General features: G+C 45.4%; 1 protein-coding gene across 4 annotated transcripts in view; it reads left to right on the top strand.

Moving 5' to 3' along the window:
• LOC139174360 (nuclear transcription factor Y subunit gamma) overlaps window positions 1-13,241 on the top strand; it is a 219,699-nt gene that overhangs the window by 143,184 nt on the left and 63,274 nt on the right. For 3 of the 4 annotated variants that reach the window (XM_070764663.1, XM_070764662.1, XM_070764665.1), the window contains exons 4-5: window positions 3,896-4,009; window positions 7,585-7,680. In XM_070764663.1, coding sequence (XP_070620764.1) covers window positions 3,896-4,009; window positions 7,585-7,680 — 210 coding nt within the window. The remainder of the gene's footprint in view (window positions 1-3,895; window positions 4,010-7,584; window positions 7,681-13,241) is intronic. The other variant, XM_070764664.1, reaches the window with a different exon arrangement.

The following is a 13,241-nucleotide window of genomic DNA, read 5'->3' as shown; positions in this document are numbered from 1 at the left end:
CGCCCAAGTTGTGAACCTTCTCTGAGGGGGCCAGTGATTGTCCCCCCAGGGTAATGGATGGACAGATGGAGTTGTCCTTGGGATGTCGTTGTTCCTGGCACTTCAGCATTTTGTGACATTCATTCAGGGCAAACATGTATTGGTCCTAACGGACAATGTTGCAACCAAGGCCTATCTCAATCATCAAGGGGGCATGAGGTCATGGCATCTCATGCAGGAGACCATGGCTCTTTTCAACTGGGCCGAGAACAACTTGGCCTCCTTGTCTGCGGAACACATCGAGTCTTCGGAGAGGGGCGGCATACAAATCTAAGTAATAAATAAAATAAATAAATAAATAAATAAAATCGCCGGTGTCAACAACATCCAAGCTGATTGGCTAAGCAGAACCACCTTGGATCCGACAGAGTGGAGGTTGGACCTGCACCTGTTCCAGGAGATTACACAACATTTCGGCACACCACTGGTGGACCTGTTCGCAACCCACATCAATGCGCAGCTCCCCAGATTCTACTCCCGCTTTCTGTCGCCCAAAGCAGAGAAAATCAATGCCCTGCTCTCAAGCTGGCCTCGCAGCCTCCTTTACGCCTTCCTACCAACGAACCTTCTACAGAAGGTAATCAACAAAATTCTACAGGAGAAGGCGGAAGTACTACTGGTGGCACCACACTGGCCACGTCGCCCGTGGTTCTCAGACCTAGTGGCACTATCAATCTCTCCCCCATGGAGGATTCCAGACAAGGACATATCCCTCAGCCAAGGGTTGATCAATCACCCGGACCCTCAGTGGTTTCAATTAGCCGTTTGGCATTTGAACGGAACAGATTGAAGGAACATCAGTTGCCTGACAAGATCATTTCCACGATACAAGCAGCTCGTCGTCCATCCACGTCAAGGATATATCAGGCGACGTGGCCAGCTTTCTGCAAATTCTGCAAGGACAAAAAGATAAGTACAGAAACAGCTTCGGTGATTCCGGTGCTTGAATTTCTACAAGCTGGCCTTGAGCGGGGCCTAGCCCTGAACACCCTTAAGAGACAGGTGGCGGCGCTTGCGACCCTCATTCGATTGGAGGAATATCGATCCTTAACCTTTCATCCTTGAATAAGAGATTTCCTCAAGGGTGCTTTGAATAAGCATTCTCCGTCACTTCATAGGTTCCCGACTTGGGACCTATTGCTTGTACTAAAGGCGCTAACGGGTCCTCCATTTGAACCCCTGATGACGATCCCAGTTAGATTTCTTTCCATCAAGATGGCCTTTCTTGTCGTGATAACATCGGCTCGATAAGTTTCAGACTTATCAGCATTGTCTATCCATCCAGACCTTTGCATCTTTCACCCGGACAGACTCGTTCTACGTTTAGACCCAACCTTTATGCTCAAGGTCAATTCACTCTTCCATAGGAAACAGGAACTTGTGTTACCTGACTTTTGCTCTCACGGAAACAACCCGGCGGAACTCAGGTGGCACAAACTGGACATCAGGCGAGCTGTAAAGATATACATTAGAAGGATAGATGCGTTCAGGAAGTCAGAGACACTATTGATCTCTTTTTCACAACCAAAATTGGGACTTGGAGTATCCCCTAGGTCCATCGGCCGCTGGATCCGGGAGTGTATCTCTGAGGCCTACAGGGCAAAAGCTCAGACTCCTCCCCAAGGGATCACTGTGCATTCTACCCGCAGCGCAGCCACATCAGCGGCTTGGATAACACAAGCTTCCATTGACGATATATGTCGAGCAGCGACTTGGGCCGCACCATCTACCTTTATCCGACACTATAGACTGGACTCGTACGCTTCGCCTGAAGCATCATTTGGGAGACATGTTTTGCAGAGAGTGTGTTCCTCTCCAGTCTAACCCTGAATCTGCACTCTCCCACCCATGGAACTTGGGTATATCCCATGTTGGACTCTCCTTCCAGATGCAGTGGAGAAGAACCGTTGTACCTACCTGAACGGTCTTCTCGATGCACTGGAAGGAGAGTCCAAACCCACCCAGCATTCATTTGATTCAGGGACGCTGGGTTTGAAAGTCTAGTTACTATAAGTTATGTGTTGGTTTAATAAAATTGTGTTGGAATATACTGCCTTCATTTTTAAAACTGAGCTCATGGGGGCAGGCAAGGGGCGGTGCCTAACTAATATGTTAATTTAAACTCAGTCTCTACCAATAGGATTAGAGAATTACCCATGTTGGACTCTCCTTCCAGTGCATCGAGAAGACCGTTCAGGTAGGTACAACGGTTCTTCTCTTTCATTTTCTTGGGATTAAGGTGAGTGAGGCTTCAGAGGTGAAGCCCTTTCATATTTGTATCCCTTGAAGTTCAAAATCTTGAATTCTCTTTTTTAAAAAAAAATATATATATATATATAATTTTTTATTGATTTTTAAAGAATTTTACAAAAAACAAAACAGAAAACATATGTGTACCATCACCATACAGAAAAAAACCCTTCACCAGGGAAGAATCAATTTTGTGTCCTTCATTTGCTTTGTCTCTAGGTTACATTGTTCATTCTTTATAGAGTGATTGAATTTTATTTCTTGCATTTGCATCGCTTACTGATGTTGTTAATATATAATTTTTAACCATCTCCCACCGCCTCATTGTTGCTGCTAATTTCCCTTCATTATAATTATGTAGTCTAATTTCCATAATTTCATAGTGAATGTGATCCGCCATATATTTGCACCAATTTTTTATCGTCCATTTATTGTAATCTTTCCACCCAAGCACTATAGTTTCCTGGGCACTTTCTATCGCTGCAATTTTGATTTCTTCATATTCTTTTACCTCACTATTTTTTATCAATAATGCTGCTTCCTTAGTTATTTTCCAATTACCATTCGTAATTTTGTTCACTTCCATTTGTATTTGGTTCCAAAATTTTTGAACTTTATTACATTCCCAAAACATATGCATAAATACTCCTTTTTCCTTACATCCATGCCAACAATTTCCTTTCTTTGTTGTTTGAAAACATGCTAATTGTACTGGTGTATAATACCATTTATGTAATATTTTTCTTCTCATCTCTCTTATTCTTGTGTTTTTAATTTTTTTAATATTTTCAATTATACCCTCCATATCCCATTCATCAATTTCTAATTCGTCCTGCCAATATCTCATCAATCCTTTTACTACTTGTTCTTCCACTTGTAATAATTCTCTCTATATATTACCTGTTTGTGCTTTTATATTCTTGCACTTATCCCTTAGTATCTTTTCTAAATTTGTTTCTTGTCTCATAAATATTTCTTTGTTTTCCCTTTTACTTAAATATGTACTTATCGCATTGGTTTGTAACCAGTTTTGTTGTCCCAGGCACCTCTCTATTTCATTTCTATTAATTCTTCCGTCCCTTTCATATAACTGTTCTGTTCTCTGTATCCCTTTCTTCCTTAGTTCCCATATTATTTTTGTGAGGTTAGGGTTGAAATACGCCATTTTCCAGCAAGAGAATTCAAGATTTTCTTTCAAAGTAAAGAAAGAAAGAAAATCTTGAATTCTCTTGCTGGAAAATGGCGTATTTCAACCCTAACCTATCTGGAAGCCAACCTTTGACAAGATGGCAAAACCCGGGGAATTTCCAAATAAAACGTTCAATTAATCCAAAATACTCAGCAAATAGCCTCAAACTGTGTATCCGACATTTTGGGGTTGCTGTGAGGACGAAAGGGATAACTTCCATATGCATCATTCCGATCTTGGGAGATACATTTATAATTTATACTTCTCTTTTCCAAGATAAGTAAGTTGTAATAGCTCTCACTCACCTCAAGGAAAACTTTGCTTTTTTGGGAGTAGTGTAGGGTGGGGGTATTACAGGGCCCTGTAATTGTTTGTTTTAATACAGTCATTAGGTTACCTGCACTTTCATTTCTGTAGATGATCAGTGCAGAAGCTCCTGTTCTTTTCGCAAAGGCTGCTCAAATATTCATCACGGAGTTGACACTACGAGCTTGGATACATACAGAAGACAACAAACGCAGAACTTTGCAGGTAAAGGACTGCTTATCATCCTGACTTTATGCTGTTCCCTTTTTTGCCTATTCCTGCTTTAGAGGTGGGAGCAAGATCTTTATTAGTCAGTCGTGGTATGTAAATGCCTGATGATAGCATCTCCCAAAGCCAGTTGACAGTAAGAAGCATCTAACAGAAGCTTAACTCTTCTTTCAGTTTCTATTTCTATATTTCTGCAGACACATGTTCCATTGTGCGGAAAGGTGAAGCAGTGGTGACCAGCTATGTCTTTTTTGCTCATTGGCTTCAATATTCATTTTGGGGCATTTTTGAAACAAACACTGAATTGCTCTAGAAGAGATGTCCATGTCATTTTTGTACCAAAAGGAGGATTTCTTCCTTCCTTCCTCCCTCCCTCCTCTTGTTTTTATTAGAAAACTCGTCCATCCTCCTGTCTTCTGATTTTTATACATGTTAAATTTTGCTGCATTATACACTGATTCACTTGCTCACCTCATGAATGTATCTCTTCCCACTTTTTCTCCTCACCCCTTGTGCTTGCCAAACATGTTCTCCACTTAGCCTGTGCCTCTTTTGTCTTATCTAATTGATAGTGGAGCACTGAAGCACTCCCCTACCACAAAAACTTGTAGCCCTTTGCAAGTCAGTAAACAATTACAGGAGGAGAGGAAAAAGTCTACATTCCAATATGTCACCATTCCAGCAGTCCTATTTTAGTACTATTTTAGCTCAGCAAATCTTGCAAGCCAGCAAGTTGACATTCCTCCCTTTTTTCTTTTAACCAGCATACTCAAATTAGCTTCTCTTGAGCTAAATTGTGAAACACGTTGCAGAATAGGGTGGTGTTCAATACAGTGGTTTTCAACCTTGGCAAATTCAAGCTGTGTGAATTTCAACTCCCAGAATTCCCCAGCATGCTGGATGGGAAATTCTGGGAGTTGAAGTTCACATTTCTTAAACATTTAAAGAATACTGGTCTGTTCTATGCCACAAATTTAGGAAGACTTTGCTTTCCCCTGCCACTAAAGTGGGCAAGATTCATATTTTATCATGACCATGGGCATCAGCAGCAGGTATTTGAAATGTCACTTGTTCCCATCTTTTGCTTTTCCCAAGAGGTGTTTGCAACTACAGTGGTATCTCGGTACTCGACCACAATTCGTTCCAGAAGTATGGTCAAGAACCGATTTGGTCGAGTACCGAATTTATTTATCCCATAGGAAATAATGGAAATGGATTTAATTGGTTCCCAGCCCCTGTTAACTCACTGGGAACCAATTAAATCTATTTTCTTTATTTCCTATGGGATAAATAAATTCGGTACTCCAAGCTGCAGGAAGGGTGGGGGCGGCTGCAATCCCGGCAGCTTTGGGGGGCTCCTTTCCTCAATGCTTCGTATTATTACCTGTAAGCAGCTGCAAAAACTTTCTCCTTCCCGGTGGCAGCAACGGCGGCGGCTTCCCTTCGAGGAGCAACAGCGCCGGGAACGTCACGTAATGAAGGGAAGCTGCTGGAGCGGCGGCAACTGCTGAGATGGCTCCGGCGGCTTCCCTTCATCATGTGACATTCCCGGCGCTGTTGCTACTCGAAGGGAAGCCGCTGCCATTGCCGCCACCGGGAAGGAGAAAGTTTTTGCAGCTGCTTACAGGTAATAAGAGGAAGCAATGAGGAAAGGAGCCCCCTGAAGCTGCCGGGATTGCAGCCGCCCCCACCCTTCCTGCAGCTTGGAGCTCTTATAGAGCTCCTCAGCCCCCTGAAGCTGCTGGGATTGCAGCAGCCCCTGGCGGTAACATTTCGGATAATGAACAAAATTTTCTGTGGCTGTTCGGTATCCGAATTTTTGATCAGATACCGAAGCAAATTTTTGCCGAAAATTTTGTTCGTTATCCGAAATGTACGAGAACCAAAGCGTTCGAGTACCGAGGTACCACTGTATAATGTTGGTATTTTTAATAGAATAAGGGTGGGCTAGCTTAGGTCCCCTTTTGTGGCAAAATAGGCTGTTTGTTGAAGATTGACAGCATAGTTTATCATGCTTGAAATGAGAACTGCGTAGAAATTGTATTAACAGGCTTGAAGATGAATTGATTACAGTTTGAGAGCAAAGAATTCCAATGCTTGAAGTGGTCCGTGCCATCTTGCAAAATATTAGCTAGCCACCCTAACATCACCAATTCCTCGTATAAAGGGAAAAATGAAAACTCAATTTCTTGAACTCCATGTTTCATATAAAGGAAAATGAAGCATTCAGAACTTTAATTAAAAGTAGCTGAGAAATAACTATAATGGCCATTTTTCTTTAGTAGGTATTTTACAGCATTCATTCATTTTGGAATTATTAGTGATGTTATTGCTAAACCCTTAACTGCTTAATAAACGTCATGCAGATTATAAAAAATAATACAGTCTCTGCTGTAGTCTCATAGTCTTAACAGTCACAACGCAGAGGCAGCAGGAAGAATTACAATCTAACAGCCACAACACAGAGGCAGTTTTGGAACAGAAATGCCTTCTCTGGCCATTACATGGTCAGCCTGTTTAATTTTGAAATAGTTGTTGTTTCTGACTAGAAAGGTTAAAGCCAACTTTCTACAAACTGTAGTTATTTCCTGCTCTGGCTAGTGGGATGAGGATAGGTTGTCTCAAAGAAGCTTTTTCAAAAGCCAACTGGACTTTCCAGAAAATCTAATTGCCTCTTGAAAGAGCACCTTTAAGACAACTATAACCTGGATGACTGAGAATCTCCAGAGACCTAAAGGCAGGTTGATCTCCCCTTTGCCATGGGAGAGCCTTCACCCCTCTAGTTCTAAATCAAGTGTAGTATGGTCCAGCATGCTGTTGAAAAGAGATGGTGTTTTTTAAATTACCCAGAGTCATTTTGAGGTAAAGTAGGCAGCCTATAGGTTTTTCAAAGAAACAAACAACAACTATGTGAAACAAGTAGTCCTCGACTCAACAGCTGTAATGAACCCTGCCCATTACAGCTGTAGGTTATGATGGCAATAGTTGCAATAGTTAACAGAATACTACAGTTGTTAAATAAACTGATTTTTCTCTATGGCTGATTTTGCCAAAAACTGCAAGTCAGTGTCAATTTTCAGCAGAAACATTGTAAAAAGCAGTCATGGGACAATGGGACCCTGCAAACAGCTTTAAATGTGAGTCAAGTGCCCAAAATGTGGTCACATGATCATGGGGGAGCAGCCTTCAGAACTCTGTTTTATATACCTCTGGGGAGGGAGGTCTGTCATGATTTTAATGGTTAAACAACTGGTGGTAAGTTGAAGACTACTTGTACTGAATGCAACTGAAAACGTTTCATATATTTGGGATTAAGTAGCTTTGCATAATGCAAAGCATTTGTATTGATTGATCTTGTAGAGCAATACATAAAAAGCATTAGGGAGCTGGAAAATTTTCCTGTCCAATGTTTTAGTGTATCTTCAGGTTGTTAAGATTTTATGTCATCCTCTTCATTACCTATTGTTCTCTCTACCTTTCCTGTTAAGTTGATTAAGGCCAGTGTCAAAAGTATTTGTTCAGCTAGAGTTACAGAAACCAGATGTTACTTGCGCTTCCTTTTTTCATTACAGAGAAATGATATTGCTATGGCCATCACAAAGTTTGATCAGTTCGACTTTCTCATTGACATTGTTCCAAGGGATGAACTTAAACCTCCAAAGCGGCAGGTGAGGGCTAATGAGAATCCGTGCATGTGTGTTCTCTTTATATATCTGCAACCTGGGCCTGATTAGCCCTGAAGGAATGTATTTGTTTGCCTTTCATCTTGATGTAACATGCCCAAATCAGATTAACTGTAACTTTGTGATGTTATTGTGGTCAGTGGAAATTAATGAGAGAGAAAACAAAGATTTTCTTCTTGATTAAAACTTGAGATAATGGATCAGCACAGACCTTAATGTGATTTTATCAATGGAAAAGAACGTGGGGATTGTTCTATGCTGTCGGAAAATTCTTTCTCCTCACAAGATCTCCCAAGATGTGTAAATATTATTAATATTATTAATATTAATATTAGTAGTAATTAATTAATTAATTTTTAATTTTTAAATTATGGATAATTGGGGTGGGTTTAATTATATGTATGGAATGAGTGAATGGTATGAATGGGATGGGTGGGGTGTGTGGGATTATGGTATGGATGGGGTAAATGGGAATGATATGAATTACTTAAATGGCCAACCTGATGAGAGAGAGGCAGAAGGGGAGGAGGCACCGATCTCTGGGGTGGCAGAGGGTCGGAATATTCCTGTGTTGCTGGGGAGAGGCAGATATGGCGGGAGCCACAGAACTAGCCGTTCCAGGGGAATGAGAGATCGTTGCTTAATAACGATCCCTTGTTCCGGATTTGTGAGCTCTACTCAAGGTACTAGTGATGAATGTATCTCTGGCCCTGGGCTCAGGCTGCTGCTGCTCAATGCCAGGTCAGTGGTAAATAAAGCTCTCCTCATCCAGGATTTGATCCTGGATGAGGAGGCTGACCTGGCATGTGTGACTGAAATCTGGCTGGGCCCGGGGGGAGGAGTTCCTCTCTGAAATTTGCCCAGCCGGGTTTCAGATATGACACCAGCCTCGACCTCAGGAACGGGGGGGAATAGTGGCTATAGCCAGGGAGAGCCTTTGCCTACGTAGACTCATTGCTCCAGAGATTGCTTGTTGTGAGTCCCTCCTAGTGAAGTTAGACTTAGGGGTTCAGGTGGGCTTGTTGCTCACGTACTTTCCTCCCAGCTGCGTGTCAACAGCCCTGCCTCTGCTGCTCGAGGAGGTGGCCGGTTTGGCGGTGGGATTCCCCAGACTCATTGTCTTGGGGGATTTTAACCTACCGTCACTTGGCGAAACCTCTGGATTAGCACAGTAGTTCATGGCCACCATGACAGCCATGGACCTGACCCAAGTAGTACAGGGTCTGACTCACGAGGGGGGGGGGCACGCACCCGACATGGTATTCCTCTCTGAGCAATTGAGTAATGGTCTGACATTAAGGGGCTTAGAAGTGTTGCCTTTGTCATGGTCAGACCATTTTCTACTGCAGCTTGATTTCCTGGCTCCAATCCTTCCCCGCAGGGAGGCGGAACCGATTAAGCACTTCTGCCCCAGACGCCTGATGGACCCAGAGGGCTTTCAGAGGGCGCTTGGGGTTATTCCAGAGACACTCCACAGTTTGGCGGAGTCTCTTGCTGAGGCCTGGAACAAGGCTGCAGCAGAGGCTCTTGACCGAATTGCGCCGTTGCGACCTCTCCGCGGCACTAGACCCTGTTGAGCTCCATGGTTCAACGAGGAGCTCCGGGAGTTGAAACGCCAAAAGAGACGTCTAGAGAAGCGATGGAGGAAGTATAAGTCTGAATGCGATCGGACACTTGTAAGAGCTTTTATTAAGACTTATAAAGTGGCGCTCAAGGTGGCAAGATGGGCGTATCATGCCGCCTTGATTGCATCAGCGGAATCCCGCCTGGCCGCTCTGTTTAGGGTGACCCGCTGCCTTCTTAACCAGGGGGAGTTGAGGAGCCCTTGCAGAGTAGTGCCGAGGATTTTAACACGTTTTTCGCTGATAAAGTCGCTCGGATCCGGGTGGACCTCGACTCCAATTGGACAACAGAGTCGACTGACAACGAGTCAGTCGAGGTGACTGGGGCTCGTACTTGTTCACCAGTCTGGGAAGAGTTTGATCCGGTGACACCTGATGAAGTGGACAAGGCCATTGGGGCTGTGAGTTCCGCCACCTGCCCACTGAATCTGTGTCCCTCCTGGCTGGTCTCGGCCAGCAGGGAGGTGACACGGAGCTGGGTCCAGGAGATTGTCAATGCTTCTTTGGGGAGGGGGTCCTTCCCGGATCCCTACAAGGAGGCATTTGTGCGCCCCCTCCTCAAGAAGCCTTCCCTGGACCCAGCCATTCTTAATAACTATCGGCCAGTCTCCAACCTTCCCTTTATGGGGAAGGTTGTTGACAAGGTGGTGGCGCTCCAATTCCAAAGGTCCTTGGAAGAAGCCGATTATCTAGGCCCCCAACAGTCAGGATTCAGGCCCAGCTACAGCACAGAAACTGCTTTGGTCGCTCTGATGGATGATCTCTGGCAGGCCCGGGACAGGGGCTTGTCCTCTGTCCTGGTGCTTCTTGACCTCTCAGCGGCTTTCGATATCATCGACCATGGTATCCTTCTGCGCCGGCTGGAGGGGTTGGGAGTGGGAGGCACTGTTCTTCAGTGGTTCTCCTCCTACCTCTCCGGTCGGTCGCAGTCAGTGTTAGTGGGGGGTCAGAGATCGACCTCAAGGTCACTCCCTTGTGGGGTGCCTCAGGGGTTGGTCCTCTCCACCCTGCTATTCAATATCTACATGAAACCGCTGGGTGAGATCATCCAAGGGCATGGGGTGAGGTATCATCAATATGCAGATGATACCCAGCTGTACACCTCCACCCCATGTCCAGTCAACGAAGCAGTGGAAGTGATGTGCCGGTGCCTGGAGGCTGTTGGGGTCTGAATGGGTGACAACAAACTCAAACTCAACCCGGATAAGATGGAGTGGCTGTGGGTTCTGCCTCCCAAGGACAATCCCATCTGTCTGTCCATAACCCTGGGGGGGGGGAATTATTGACCCCCTCAGAGAGGGTCCGCAACTTGGGCGTCCTCTTCGATCCACTGCTCACATTAGAGAACCATCTTTCAGCTGTGGTGAGGGGGACATTTGCCCAGGTTCGCCTGGTGCACCTGTTGCGGCCCTACCTGGACCGGGATTCACTGCTCACAGTCACTCATGCCCTCATCACCTCAAGATTCGATTACTGAAACACTCTCTACATGGGGCTACCTTTGAAAAATATTCGGAAATTTCAGATCATGCAGAATGCAGTTGCGAGAGCAATCATGGGCCTCCCCAGGTATGCCCATGTCACACCAACACTCCGTAGTCTGCATTGGTTGCTGATCAATTTCCGGTCACAATTCAAATTGTTGGTTATGACCTATAAAGCCCTTCATGGCATCGGACCAGAATATCTCCGAGACCGCCTTCTGCCGCACGAATCCCAGCGACTGGTTAGGTCCCACAGAGTTGGCCTTCTCCGGGTCCCGTCGACTAAACAATGTCGTTTGGCGGGTCCCAGGGGAGGAGCCTTCTCTGTGGCGGTCCTGACTCTCTGGAACCAGCTTCCCCCGGAGATTAGAACTGCCCCCACCCTCCTTGCCTTACGTAAACTCCTTAAAACCGACCTTTGCCGCCAGGCATGGGGGAATTGAGATATCTCCCCCGGGCCTATACAATTTATGTATGGTATGTTTGTATGTATGTCTGATTAATAATGGGTTTTTTTAAATGTTTTTAAATTATTAGATTTGTTATGAATTGTTCTATTGCTGTTGTGAGCCGCCCCGAGTCTATGGAGAGGGGCGGCATCCCAATCTAATAAATAGATAGATAGATGGATAGATGGATAGATAGATAAGATAGATAGTAAACTAAGCTAAATTCCTGTCTGATAGTACAGGTTCCATTTTATTTCAGCACCATATTATGGGACATTAAGTGGATTTATATCTTATTCTCCAGTGCACTGGGAAGTAGAGTCCAGCATGGTAATTCTCAAGTCCTATTGGTAGAGACTGAGTTTAAATTAGCATATCAACAAGGCCCGCCCCCTAGCTGCCCCCATGAGCTTAGTTTTAAAACACTCAGTCCCTGTGTAGAGACCATTGAGTTTTCCCTCTATAATAAATGTGTAATTTTTAATACTGTTTTAATCCTTTTAATTCCTTATTAACCTTTTTCTTCTTTTTCAGATCCTGAAGGAAATGCCTGGATGTGGTCTCTGCCCTCCACGGACACCATCCCCTTCGTTCCGCCTCATGAGGCCTCTTTCCTCAGAGGGAACTGCCCGGCAGAGGAGCTTCCCAGCCTGGAGTCACTGGCCTCCGAGGTCAAACTCGGCTGCAAGGCGAAGTTGGGGGGATCCACTCCGCCCATTGGGAGGCTTAGGGAATGCCAGGAATTCCCCAACGAATTCATAAGCAAGCGGCTGCCAGCGCCTCACAGCTGATGGCCGCCAGCGCCGACCACTGAACGAGATCGGGAGCCAATAACATGGCTCCAAAGACTTGGGAAGCGGCGGTGCCGTTTCCTAGCTGACTGGTGCTCATCTGCTTGGTGGAAATGAGGAGAACGCTGCAAGAGGCCAATAGACGCCGCACCTGCCATTTTAAGGCGGATGATGGGAACCCTGCCCCTCGCCCAGCTGGCTGACACGAAAGGGGTCAGGAGACATTGGGGCGCCTGCGCAGTTCCCATAGAGAGCCTAGTCGCCATTTTATTCGAGAGCAAAGATTGACGCAGTCCTTTTGTGGAGTCTGCATCATAAACAGTTGTCTCTCTCTCAACTTGTTAGCTGGGAGTACGATGGAAGAGCAAATTATCATGGGGGATATGGCGATCTCTCCTTCTGCTGCCCCCAAACCCAAAGATAAGGCCCAATAGAGCAAATCCAGGGCCAAGGCCTCATCATCATCGTCATCATCTCTCAATGAGGCAGAGAGACATATAAAGGCCTTAGAACAAAAGCTAGAATCGGCCCTTCACGCAGCATCCCTTACAGTCCCATTACAACTGCTTCAGGCTCTGGGCCCATCTTTCCAACAGTCCACAATTGGGCCTGTAGGGCTAGCTACAGAAAGGGATTGGTCCCCAGAACGACAACTACTGTCCTTGCCACATGTAATGCCATCACCTGGACCTAGATTGGATAGGCCAGGTTCTGTGAGCCATGCCATGCCTTTTTCTGCCTCCTCAATGCAGAGCACGCAGGTCCCTTTGGCTACGTTTACACCTATAGCCACAGGACTCCGGGCTCAGCCTGACGCATGGCAAGGCATGCCCCCGGCACTTCATGACATCATAATGAGCACCTATTCTCAGGGCATGGCGCCGGGGGTGCAACAATACATCCAACAACATCCCCCACCCAACTCAACCTAGGAATCTCTGGTCTGCACCAGCACCGCCCCCTTCAGGTTTGGGGTCCTTAACAGAAGATCCTGCCCTAGTAGATGACAGCAACAGGGAGTACGACTTGTCGGAGGACGAGACAACTCCTGAGCAAACATCCGCTGCTAGGCTATTCAAGCCATCATTATTCAGAATTCTGTTCCATAAGGTGAAGCAGGTTGTGGACTTGCCAAGTCCCGCTAAACCATCTGATTCTACAGAAGCAGCTAGGCCATCGACTTCCCTGTTTAAGGAGCCT

This window comes from Erythrolamprus reginae, chromosome 11, assembly GCF_031021105.1.
Source record: "Erythrolamprus reginae isolate rEryReg1 chromosome 11, rEryReg1.hap1, whole genome shotgun sequence".
Classification (NCBI taxonomy): Eukaryota; Metazoa; Chordata; class Lepidosauria; order Squamata; family Dipsadidae; genus Erythrolamprus; species Erythrolamprus reginae.
This window is presented reverse-complemented; position numbering and strand designations above follow the sequence as displayed.